Source organism: Rhinatrema bivittatum, chromosome 1 (genome assembly GCF_901001135.1).
Source record: "Rhinatrema bivittatum chromosome 1, aRhiBiv1.1, whole genome shotgun sequence".
Taxonomy (NCBI): domain Eukaryota; kingdom Metazoa; phylum Chordata; class Amphibia; order Gymnophiona; family Rhinatrematidae; genus Rhinatrema; species Rhinatrema bivittatum.
Window position 1 is genome coordinate 819,274,584 of NC_042615.1, and position 13,002 is coordinate 819,287,585.

General features: G+C 42.9%; 1 protein-coding gene across 4 annotated transcripts in view; it reads right to left on the reverse strand.

Annotated features, from left to right (window-relative positions):
- Positions 1 to 13,002, reverse strand: part of UNC13B (unc-13 homolog B) — a 1,232,326-nt gene that overhangs the window by 906,828 nt on the left and 312,496 nt on the right. For all 4 annotated transcript variants that reach the window (XM_029581856.1, XM_029581857.1, XM_029581864.1 and 1 more), the window contains one exon: positions 4,974 to 5,196. In XM_029581856.1, the coding sequence (XP_029437716.1) occupies positions 4,974 to 5,196 (223 nt within the window). The remainder of the gene's footprint in view (positions 1 to 4,973; positions 5,197 to 13,002) is intronic.

A 13,002-nucleotide genomic window follows, 5' to 3' on the forward strand; every position in this document is an offset into this window, starting at 1 on the left:
GCTTATTTGTTTTACCTAGACTATGTTGTACAGCTCTTGTTGGTTTTTTTTTTTTTTTTTTTTTTTTCTTCTCCCCTGCTGTAGAAGCAGAGAGCCATGCTGGATATGCATTGAAAGTGAAGTATCAGGCACATTTGGTTGGGGTAGTAACCGCCGTAACAAGCCAGCTACTCCTCGCTTTGTGATTGCGAATCCTTTTTTTTCTTCACCCCTGTCGTTGAAGCTATGCAGGATATGCGTGAAGCATCAGGGTTTGTTTTTTTTTTTTTTTTTTTCCCCTGCCCTTGAAGCAGAGAGCTATGCTGGAAATGCGTGATGTATCAGTCTTTCTCCCATGCCGATGCAGGAGAGAACCATGCTGGATATGCATGGAAAGTGAAGTATCAGGCACATTTGGTTTGGGGTAGTAACTGCCGTAACAAGCCAGCTACTCCCCGCGTTTTGAGTGCGAACCCTTTTTCTTCTCCTTTGCCGTTGTAGCAGAGAGCTCTGCTGGATGTGTGAAGTATCAGTTATTCTTCTCCCCTGTCATTGAAGCAGAGAGCTATGCTGTATATGCATTGAAAGTGAAGTATCAGGCATATTTGGTTTGGGGTAGTAACCGCCGTAACAAGCCAGCTACTCCCCTCTTTATGAGTGCAAATCCTTTTTTCCATTACCTCTTGCTGTTGAAGCTTAGAGCGATGTAGGAGTCACAGTAAGCATGTGTATGTTTATTTAGTAAGGGTATTGTGTCAATAGCCATCATTCTGGCGAGTCACCCACTCTTCATTGGCGGCCTCTTGACTTTATGGATCCGCAGTGTTTATCCCACGCCCCTTTGAAGTCTTTCACAGTTCTGGTCTTCACCACTTCCTCCGGAAGGGCATTCCAGGCATCCACCACCCTCTCCGTGAAGAAATACTTCCTGACATTGGTTCTGAATCTTCCTCCCTGGAGCCTCAAATCGTGACCCCTGGTTCTGCTGATTATTTTCCTACGGAAGAGGTTTGTTGTTGTTTTTGGATCATTAAAACCTTTCAAGTATCTGAAAGTCTGTATCATATCACCTCTGCTCCTCCTCTCCTCCAGGGTGTACATATTTAGATTCTTCAATCTCTCCTCGTACGTCATCCTATGAAGATCCTCCACCTTCCTGGTCGCCCTTCTCTGTACCGCTTCCATCTTGTCTTTGTCTTTTTGTAGATACGGTCTCCAGAACTGAACACAGTACTCCAGGTGAGGCCTCACCAAGGACCTGTACAAGGGAATAATCACTTCCCTTTTCTTACTCGATATTCCTCTCTCTATGCAGCCCAGCATTCTTCTGGCTTTTGCTATCGCCTTGTCGCATTGTTTCGCTGTCTTCACATCATTAGACACTATCACCCCAAGGTCCCTCTCCTGCTCCGTGCTCATCAGCCTTTCCCCCCCCATCGAGTACAGTTCATTCGGATTTCCACTCCCCATATGCATGACTTTGCACTTCTTGGCATTGAATCTCAGCTGCCATATCTTCGACCACTCTTCCAGTTTCCTTAGATCCCGTCTCATTCTCTCCACTCCTTCCGGCGTGTCCACTCTGTTGCAGATCTTAGTGTCATCCGCAAAAAGACAAACCTTACCTTCTATCCCGTCTGCAATGTCGCTCACAAAGATATTGAACAGGACCGGTCCCAACACCGATCCTTGCGGCACACCACTTAAAACCGCTCTCTCTTCAGAGAAGGCTCCATTTACCATCACACATTGTTTTCTGTCCGTCAACCAATTTGCAATCCAGGTCACCACATCGGCACTCACTCCCAAGCTTCTCGTTTTATTCACCAGTCTCCTGTGCGGAACCATATCAAAAGCTTTGCTGAAATCCAAGTAGATGACATCTAGTGCTCTTCCTTGATCCAATTCCTTGGTTACCCAGTCAAAAAAGTCAATCAAATTTGTCTGACAGGATCTTCCCCTGGTGAATCCATGCTGCCTCTGGTCCATCAATTCTCCAGACTGTAGATAGTTGACTATTCTCTCTTTCAGCAGTGACTCCATTACTTTTCCCACCACCGAAGTGAGGCTAACCGGTCTGTAGTTGCCTGCCTCTTCCCTGTTCCCACTCTTGTGAAGCGGGACCACCACCGCTCTTCTCCAATCACTCGGCACCACTCCCGTTTCTAGGGATCTATTGAACAGGTCACACAGCGGACCCGCCAGAACATCTCTGAGCTCCCTCAATATCCTTGGATGAATCCCATCAGGCCCCATGGCTTTGTCCACTTTCAGGTTCTTTAGTTCTTCCCACACATTTTCTACTGTAAAAGGATTTTCATCTATTCCCCTTCCCTCCATTTTCTTGTTGTTTAGAGATGGTCCTTCTCCAGGGTCTTCTTTAGTGAACACAGAGCTGAAGTATTCGTTTAATATTTCTGCCATTTCTTCGTCTCTCTCTACACATTGATCATTACCACCTTTCAATTTCACTATACCACTTTGGACCTTTCTCTTTTCGCTGATGTATCTGAAAAATGTTTTGTCACCATTTTTTATCTCCTTGGCAATCCTCTCTTCCGCTTGACTCTTTGCCAACTTGATTAATTTCTTTGTCTCCCTCAGTTGATACAAATATTCTTCTTTGTGCTCCTCCCTTTGGGATCCTTTATATTTCTTGAATGCTGTTCTTTTAGCTTTAATTTTGTCAGCCACCTCCATTGAGAACCAGATAGGTTTCAGTTTTCTTTTGCTTTTCTTTACATTTCTAACATATAGAGCAGTTGCCTTGGTGATTGCTCCTTTTAGATTGGTCCACTGCTGATCCACATCTCTCTCGTTCTCCCATCCTTTAAGTTCTTCCTCCAGGTAGTTCCCCATTTCCTCAAAGTCTGTGTTTTTGAACTGTAAAACTCGGGTCTTTGTGGTTCTTTTCCCTATTCTTTTAGTGATATTAAACCATACCGTTTGATGATCACTGCTGCTGAGGTGGGCGCCCACCTGGACATCTGAGACATTATCTGCATTAGTGAGCACTAAGTCGAGTATAGCTCCTTCTCTCGTGGGTTCCAACACCATTTGTTTGAACAAAGATACTTGCATGGCATCCACTATCGCTCTACTATTTTTAGTTTCTGCAGATGGGATTTTCCAGTCTACATCTGGCATATTAAAGTCACCCACGATCACCACTTCTCCCTTCTTACCTATCTTATGGATGTCTTTAACCAGATCTCTGTCCAGCTCTTCCTTTTGGTTTGGAGGCCTGTAAACCACTCCAATATAAATGGATGCTCCGTCATCGTTTTTTAGGTCGACCCATAGAGCTTCTTCAATACCCCAACTTCCTTGTAGCTCAGTTGCTTGGATGTTGTTTCTGACATAAAGAGCCACACCTCCCCCTTTTCTATCCTCTCTGTCCTTCCTTAACAAGTTGTAGCCTGGTATTGTTGTATCCCATTCATGAGATTCTGTGAACCATGTTTCTGTGATAGCAACAATGTCCAATTCTGCCTCAGCCATTAGGGCCTGCAGATCTGGGATTTTATTTCCCAAACTATGAGCATTTGTGGTCATAGCCTTCCAGGTACTCTCTTTACGGTTATTGCATTTCCTGGACTCCTTGTGAGATATTTGTTGAGATTTGTTATTCACTTCACTATTTCTTTTTGCGGTAGTGCCACTGTTGACAGAGTTTTCCATCTCAATTAGATTTTTTTTTTTGCTTATGGATCTTTAAATACTGCATGCATTGTGTTTTCCTCTCTCTTTTCTGGTAATACTGCAATGCTTTTCTCAAGAACTTCTTCAGTTTTTATTTTAGAGAAGGCTTGTTGTTCTTTTTGCATTTGGTACATTGTGTGTCTCCTCATCACAGGTCTAATTCTACCAGAGCCAACTGTATTCCTGGTTTTTAAAGAATTTCCTGATGACCTGTTTGAGTGGGGCGGTATACCTGTTGGCTGCTCTTCTGTCAAGAATGGGTGACTGTGGGTCCTACCTGAGCCTAATGGATCTCCTTTTCTTGACTCCTGGTTTGTTTGTGGTATTGGGGAATTATTTTCTGAGTAATGCAATGTGGGTGTAATTCTTTTAATTGAAGCTAATTGATCTTTAATCACAGTCAGCTCCATTTTCAAGGATGAGAGTTGTGCACAAATTGGGCAAGCTCTAAGTTTCCAGATGCTTTCCCTCAGAATAAAGGCTCCACAGCAGTTACATTGGATAGTCCTCATCTTGGTAATTTGTGGCTTTATTTCCTTGACTGTAACCAATTTCCTTGACTGTAACCAATGTACTAATTTATCTTGCTGCCAATGGTAATCTAGGCAGTCTTACTTTCGCCTTCCTCCTCGTCTGAATCGGGCTAAGCGCTGAAAATTTATAGAAGGTAGTCCAAGTCCCGCCTCCTAACGGAAGCAGGAAGTGCCCCTCGTCCGGCAACAGCAGCGAGATGTTCACCAAAATTCCGTCGGGGCAAGCCACCGCTTACCCCCGGACTTCGCTGCCTTCCTCAGGTAATACTTGCTTTCGCCTCCCTCCTCGTCTGAATCGGGCTGAGCGCTGAAAATTTATAGAAGGTAGTCCAAGTCCCGCCTCCTAACGGAAGCAGGAAGTGCCCCTCGTCCAGCAACAGCAGCGAGATGTTCACCAAAATTCCGTCGGGGCAAGCCACCGCTTACCCCCGGACTTCGCTGCCTTCCTCAGGTAATACTTGCTTTCGCCTCCCTCCTCCGAAGATTTTTATAAAGGTTGTGCTTTTTCAGATATATGTCAGAATGGTTCCTGCTTTCAAGCAGACCCTTCTGCCATTGAGTTCATTGGTAAGTAATGCTGAATCAGATTATTTTACCACTTTGGGTCTTGCCTGATTTTTCCCAAAGCAATGAGAGAGGCCTAATCATTACGAGTCCATCACTACCAAATATCAGCTAGCTAATCCTTTTCTGTTTGCACTACACCTTCAAGTTTTAAAGTTTTGTAAACAATAAAAATAAGTTACAGCATAGACTTACCTCATGGTCCTTCGATCTGGAAAATCAATATCATAGCTCTGCATAGAATCAGTGCAAGAGTCCCGAGAGTCATCTTGTTGTTTCAAATGTGCTTGTACAGGGAACTGATGCACAGAGGCATTGGGCTGGGTAGTAGAGTGGTAAGGATGTGGAATACTATTGCTGGTCTCACTGCGGTAATCACTGTCTCTGTCATCCACAGCACTGTCAGGGTCTTCAAAGGCTAAGGAAAGAAAAATATTAAAGCATTCTAGTCCCATTCTGGAAAACTACAATTATTTGGTTTAATTGTTTACAAATAAAAATAGCTAAACACTCTCCATTATCAACTTTAAAAGCACAAATCTGTTCTACGTTTAGGAACACTTTTCATTTAACAATATTCTAAATTTGTATTAATCTGCATATATTTGCCTTGCGTATATTTAGTGACCGCACACCAGTAGGGAAGGTTGAAGACTTGGCGATTAGGCCTACTGCTCACAAGTTTCAAACGTATGCTAATTCAGTCCCTTCTTGTGACTGACAGCATGCAAAATACAAACAGAGAAACATAAAAATGATAGCAGAAAAGGACCAAATGATCCACACAGTCTGCCCAGCAAACTTATGCCAGTATCTGCCGCACTGTGCAGGTTACCCTCATGCTTATCTGTTTCCCAGACCATAAAAGTCAGGGCCCTCAGATGCTGTTTGAATCCAATTTCCCTTAACCCTTGCTGTGGTAGCAGAGAGCAATGTTGGAGCTGCATCAAATGTATCAGGCTTAGTGATTAAGGGTAGTAAAAGCCACATCAGCAAGTTACCCCATGTTTATTTGTTCCCCAAACCATAAAAGTCGGGGGCCCTTGGTTGTTGTCTGAATCCATTTCCCCTTTTCCCACTGCCATTGAAGCAGAGAGCAATGATGGAGTTGCATTAACAGTATCAAGGCTTATTTGTTAAGGGTAGCAACTGCCACACCAGCAAGTTACCCCCAGTTAACCCATGCACTCTTCTCCAGCCTCTAGCCTTTAAGGAATCCACAGTATTTATCCCATGCCCCTTTGAATTCCTTCATTGTTTTCGTCTTCACCACCTCCTCCAGAAGGGCATTCCAAGCATTCACCACCCTCTCCATGAAGGAATAGTTCCTGACTTTGTGTCTGAGCCATCCTCCCTGGAGTTTCATTTCATGACCTCTAGTTCTATTGATTTTTTTCCAAAGGAAAAGGTTTGACAACCGAGCATCATTAAAACCTTTCAAGTATCTGCAGATCTGTATCATATCTCCCCTGCACCTCCTCTCTTCCAGGGTATACATATTCAGATCTTCAGCCTCTCCCTCATAAGTCTTCCAATGCTGACTCCTCACCATTTTGGTCACTCTTCTTTGGATCACCTCTATCCTGTCTTTATCCTTTTTGAGATACGGGGCACCAGTACTGAATGCAGTACCTCCAGGTGAGGTCTCATCAAGGACCTGTACAAGAACATTATCACCTCTTTTTTTCTTACTGGTTATTCCTCTCTATACAGCTCAGCATTCTTCTGGACAATAAAAAAACTATTAAAATGCCAATACAATTTATAAAATTATAGAGAAAATATATAAGGATCATTAATTTAGCTACAAAATAAAAGCTTTCCATAAAATAATAGTAAGTTCATGCTTTCCCAATTGGAGGATTTATTTTTTTTTTTAAGATTTTGACACCTTTTACAGGACCAACAAAAAGGATGTTAGGTGCATGAACTTTCAAGACTTCTTAAGCCTTTCAAAAGCTCAAGCACTAGAATATCTTTTTTGGCCCTTTAAAAAATATGACAAGGAGAGAGGAGGGAGAGAAGGAGTACCCTTTTTGTGATTGGGAACATCTTGCTTGCCTTCCGGGGGTAATTCTTGAGCCTCAATGGCGGCAGAGGGAGAGTGGTGTGCAGTGGGCGGAGCCCTGGGCCGGAGACGGAAGCGGCCTATAAAAATCGATCTGCTACCGACCAGGACTCGAGAGAGGAGGGAGAGGAGGAGTACCCTTTTTGTGATTGGGAACATCTTGCCTGCCTTCCGGGGGTAATTCTTGAGCCTCGACGGCGGCAGAGGGAGAGCGGTGTGCAGTGGGCGGAGCCCTGGGCCGGAGACGGAAGCGGCCTATAAAATCGATCTGTGAGCGGCGCGCAGCAGAGCCGGCGCGCAGCTGAAGCCGCGCGCGCCTTTTAGACTTTGCCGTACTTTGCCGCTGGCTCCAGGTATTTGTTTGAAATTCATTTCGAATCTCTCCCTCCTGCTTGACTCTAGTATTGAGTGGCTAATTTAGAAACCTTGTGAAAGCCTGTGTGTGGGAGTAGATAACATGCCAGCTAAGAGGAAAGAGAAAGTAAGGGTTTTTCCCTCCCTGCCCTCTTCCTCATTAGCATTACCCATTCAACAGGCAATCACAAATTTTATGGTTTCACCTATTCCGCATGTTCAGAGTGCCAAGGAACCTGATGAGCCGGGAAGTGTGGGAGGACGTCCCAACTCTGCAGAGAAGGCTTCTCTAAGTCCAAACATCGGACTTCCCCCAGTTCAGAGAAAACCTGGGCAAGGCAATGAAACAGTCCTAACTGAGATCAGTGTTCAAGAGGTTATGGCGGGAGGGGCACAAAGCCCCGCCATAAGCCTAGTGGAACCAAGGACGGCTTTTGATGCTGCTAATTTTTCTAGCAGCAAGAAAGTGGAAATGCCTGCTCGGCCTGAACTGATAACATTGGATTCAATCTGGGAAATGATAGCAGTGATGACTGTGAATATTAAGGAGTTAGAGGGAAAATTTGATTTATACAATTCAAGGTATTCGCAAGACTCTGTCCAGATTCAAGATCACCTCAATAGATCTGATGAAAGGATTAGGAATTTAGAAAATAAAGATATTAAAAATCAGGAATTTAATACAGCAGTTGTCAAGGATAGAGAGCAGATTGCAAATAGATTAGAAGCACTTGAGAACAATGCAAAACGCCTCAATATCCAGATTTTAAATTTTCCTAGAGTGACAGGAGAAACTCCTTTAATCACTCTTACAAAATTTTTTCAAGAGGCCCTCGACCTTGTTCCTGGTGAATCACCCATTGTAAATAACTGCTATTTCCTTCCTAAATCCACTAGAACGAGGAATTTATCTGAAGAGATTTTTCAGGGAGATCTAACGAGGTTTCTTGAAGATTCAGATGCAAAAATTATTGACTGAGGAACTTTGTTAGTGACTTTTTTCTCTGTAAACGATTTGAATAAAATAATGAAAAAGTATTTTAACAAGTTTCCCATTCTTTATTTGGAGAAACCTGTAAAAATTTTTCCAGATTTGGCAGTGACAACACAGCAAAGGCGGAAGGTGTTTTTATCCTTCCGTCAAGAGGTGTTGTCACTGGGTTTCACTTTCAAGTTACGTTTCCCCTTAAGTGTTTCATAAGTAAACTTTATTCCTTTATTTAGTCCTTTATTTTTTTTACCCCGGATCAACTCAAGTTGTTTCTTGAACAAAAGAAAGAACAACATCCAACATCTTCCCCGATAGACCAATAGGGTAAATAATTTAAAATGGTATAGGTTTTGCCACTTATTTGTTTGTTAGATATATTTCAGTTTTAGCTCCCAGAGTTTCAGTTAGAGATTCAAGCATCTCTCCATTTGTATTGACATGGAAATAGGTTGGAGCTTAATTTAAAGTTTGATGTATTAAGAAATTTTTTCTTATTCAGAAATTATATTGTTGACCTCTATCTTATGTATTTCTTATGAATACAATGTATGATAATTGTATTTGAAAATGATAAATAAAGAATTCAAAAAAAAAAATGACAAAGAACTTCGTTTTCTCTAGGACCAGAACAGCTATTTAGAACTAAAAAAACCCTATGAAATAATGCCTTTTAAAACCAAGAATACACAAAAAATATGTAATTAAGAAAATATGCAGCTTTATATATTTCTCTGTGTGTAATTTGGCATCTAACTATTGCTTAATGTAACCTAATCTCAGCATGGTATCAATCAATATAAAAATAGCAATTCTTGTAATGATGCATGCTAAAGGGCAAAAGAGAGAAATATTATCCACCACAATCAGTCACCGACACCAGGACTTACAACAACTCAGCCTTAATGGAGGACAACCAGAGATATTTTGTAATAATATTAACTATAAATGAAAACTGGAAACAATATTTTTTAAAAGACTTTTATTCTTAAAAGTGCACGAGTTAGTGAACTTGGCTTTTTATGTTATTGCAGTCATTTAATTCCTACAATGCCATAACTTTTTTTATTTTGCTGTGAACCATACTGATCAGTCTGGTACTGGAAGAACAGTTTATAAAAATAAACTTTCATACAGAGACCTGCATTCCTGTACTGACATCAGAAGTTCATTCTCAACTGTCACAATAATATTGGAATTTATTTTTTTTTATTAATACTTACAAGCACGTTAAAAAAGTGCAAAATAGAAAGCAGGATTACATTTTAAATCTGATGTGAATTCAGAACTTGCAGCCTCCAGTAAGTGATGGCTATTTACAGTAACTATTAACAAAAATGCATGACAATTCTATTTCAAAAAGGATAATCAAATAAAAGACCTTCATTAAATACTACTAGAGAGAAACAAAAAGATCAAAACTTAGACCATTCTATGGCTACTTCATATTAACTCAATTAGAAGTTTACTTCCTGAAATACATAGCACTAAAGAGTTTGCTATGCTAGGACTACATTTTTAACTTTACTTTTTCATGTATATGTAAAACATTATAGTGGAACAAAGCATTCTATTAAAATGTGGCCTTAAACATTCATGATTTCTCTCAAATAAAACAAATCATTCTCAATTTCATTGTTCTAATTGAAGGTGGTATGTGGCTCTTGCTTCAACAGTCTCAAAGAGTAAACACTGTTTATTATTCAGTTGATGGAAGTGATAAAGCCAAAGTTAATGAAGATACCAGAAAAGTTCTACAAACTGCCTGTTCTCATGCAATATTTTTGTAAATTATGAATTATTTCAAAATAAAAGCATAAGCCTCCAATACTTCATATGACTAATGTAAATATGAAATTATTTTAAAGGAGAAAGACAGATATACTATGGCTATATTGACTATGGAAGTGTTATTGAATGATTTTATTTATTTTCATGTCCACACCTACAGTTGCGCTTACATATCCCTGGCAGAATTTGTAAGATATGTAGCATTTTAAGAAATTGTGAGTAATCAGACAAAATGCATTCATTTTTAATGTAATTCAAATTAAACTATTATGCATCACAGAATAGCACAATCATTAAACAAACCATAGCAATAAAGGAAATAATAAAATGGAAATGTTCAAAAGTGCGTGCGACGCCCGGCGCATAGCACCACCGAGGAGAGCCCGAGTTTAAAGGTTTCTCCGGTCACGGCACAACAGCGTCAGGATCTTCAGATCCTTCAATCGGCCCACGTCGTGGGGGCTCCTGCCCCGGAGATGGGGCTCCAACCGCGGGAGCCAGAGAAGGAGCTGATGTGTAACTGAGTCTTGGATTTTTTCACCAAACAGGTTTTCGCCTGTGCGAGGCAAGTCCGCTAACCTTTCTTGAACCTCAGGTCTGAGGTCTGATGCCTTCAGCCTTGCCCATCTCCTGGCACTAATGCCTGTAGCTGACATTCAAGAGGCTGATTCGAATGAATCGTAAGCTGCACGGACCTCGTGCTTTCCAGCCTCAAGGCCTTTATGAATAATAGCATTAAACGTTTCTTGATATTGTTGTGGAAGAGTTTCTGTTGCTTCTTGAACTTGTTTCCACAGGTTATGTTGGTACTGTGTCATGTAGAGCTGATATGAGGCAATTCTTGATTACAGCATGGATCCTTGAAACATGTAGCGTCCTAAAATATCTAGAAACTTCTGATCCTTGCCTGGGGGCATTGAAGAATGGGGATGAAGTCTCCTTGACTTCTTTTGTGCTGACTCTACCACTACCAACTGATGTGGCAGTTGTGGTTTTTGGAAACCAGGTATATGCTGCACCAAGTAAGTAGCATCAGTTCTCCTGTTCACTGGAGGAACAGTACAAGAATGTTCCCACAGTCGATGCTGCAGGTCTACCAGTACTTTGTGCACTGGAATTGTAGAGATTACTTACCTGATAATCTCCTTTCCCTTAGTGTATGCAGATGGATTCAAAACAAGTGGGTATAGTGTGCTCGTGCTAGCAGTTGGAGACGGATCTGACGTCAGCACGGGTACATATACCCCCGCAGGAAGTGCAGCAACTCAGTAATCTTCCTTGCAAAAGCTTTATGGATATATGTGTGACTGACCGATCGATTAAATGAACATGATTACCCTGACCGATTGATAGTAGCTGGAGACCGCCAGTGTTCTCAACCGGAAGGCGTCGACACCCGGCAGGGTGGATGCCCTATATGAGAAAACATGGCTTACCGTGAGTCGGTGAATCCCCATGTATGCCGGCAGCCGGGCGGGATGCTGACTCCATCTGCATACACTAAGGAAAAGGAGATTATCAGGTAAGTAATCTCTACATTTCCTAGCATGTAGCAGATGGACTCAAATAAGTGGGATGTACAAAAGCTACTCCCGAACTGGGTGGGAGGCTGCCCGAGGTCCATTCAGGATTGCACTTGTGAATGCTGTGTCCTCCCTGGCCTGGATGTCCAGACGGTAGAATCTGGAGAAGGTATGGAGGGAGGACCACGTTGCCGCTTTACATATTTCTGCAGGCGACAGCATCCTAGTTTCTGCCCAAGAGGCCGCTTGCACTCTGGTAGAGTGAGCCTTGACCCATAGAGGTGGTGGTTTTCCCGCTTCTATGTAGGCTGCCTTGATAACTTCTTTGATCCAGCGGGCGATGGTTGCCCGTGAGGCCGCTTCCCCTTGCTTCTTCCCGCTGTGAAGGACGAACAGGTGGTCCGTCTTTCGTACTGCTTCTGACATTTCCAGGTATCTGGACAGCAGCCTGCCGATGTCGAGATGGCGTAGTATTCGACCTTCTTCCGACTTCTTCAAACCTTCCGTGGTAGGCAAGGATATGGTTTGGTTGAGGTGGAAGTGTGAGACTACTTTGGGTAAGAAGGAAGGAACCGTGCGAAGATGGATAGCCTCTGGAGTGATTCTAAGAAATGGATCACGGCAGGACAGTGCTTGTAGCTCTGAGATGTGGCATGCTGAGCATACAGCCAGCAGGAACACCATCTTCAAGGTTAACAAATGGAGGGACAGGCCTCGAAGTGGTCTAAAGGCGTGTCCCGCTAGAAATTCCAAAACTAGGTTGAGGTTCCACAGGGGTACTGGCCACTTCAGTGGCGGGCGAATGTGTTTGACTCCTTTCAGGAAACGTGAAACGTCTGGGTGTGTGGCGATGCTGTTGCCGTCACTTCAAGGACCGTAGCAGGATAGCGCTGCCACTTGAACCTTGATGGAGTTGAGGGACAGACCCTTCTGAAGTCCATCTTGCAGGAAATCCAAAATAATAGGGATCCTAGCGGCATGTGGATTGGTGCCGTGAGTTTCGCACCAGGCTTCAAATACTCTCCAGATCCTTATATATGTTAGTGATGTGGAGAACTTGCGTGCTCGGAGGAGTGTATCTATTACTGGCCCCGAGTATCCTCTTTTCTTCAGTCTAGCCCTCTTAATGGCCAGACTGTAAGAGAGAATTGAGCTGGATCCTCGTGGAGGATGGGACCTTGCCGCAGCAGGTCCCTGTGTGGAGGCAGGGGAAGTGGATTCCCTGCCAGTAGTCTTCTCATGTCTGCGTACCAGGGTCTTCTTGGCCAGTCCGGGGCCACTAGGAGAACTAGGCCTCTGTGCCGCTGAATCTTGTGTACAATGGCACCCAACAGGGGCCATGGAGGAAAGGCATATAGCAGGATCCCCTGAGGCCATGGCTGTACCAAGGCATCGATCCCCTGGGATAGAGGATCCCGCCTGCGGCTGAAATATCTGGGTACTTGAGCATTGGACCTGTCCAAGTACAGATCCCTGAGGCACTCCACTGTTTACCCTTTT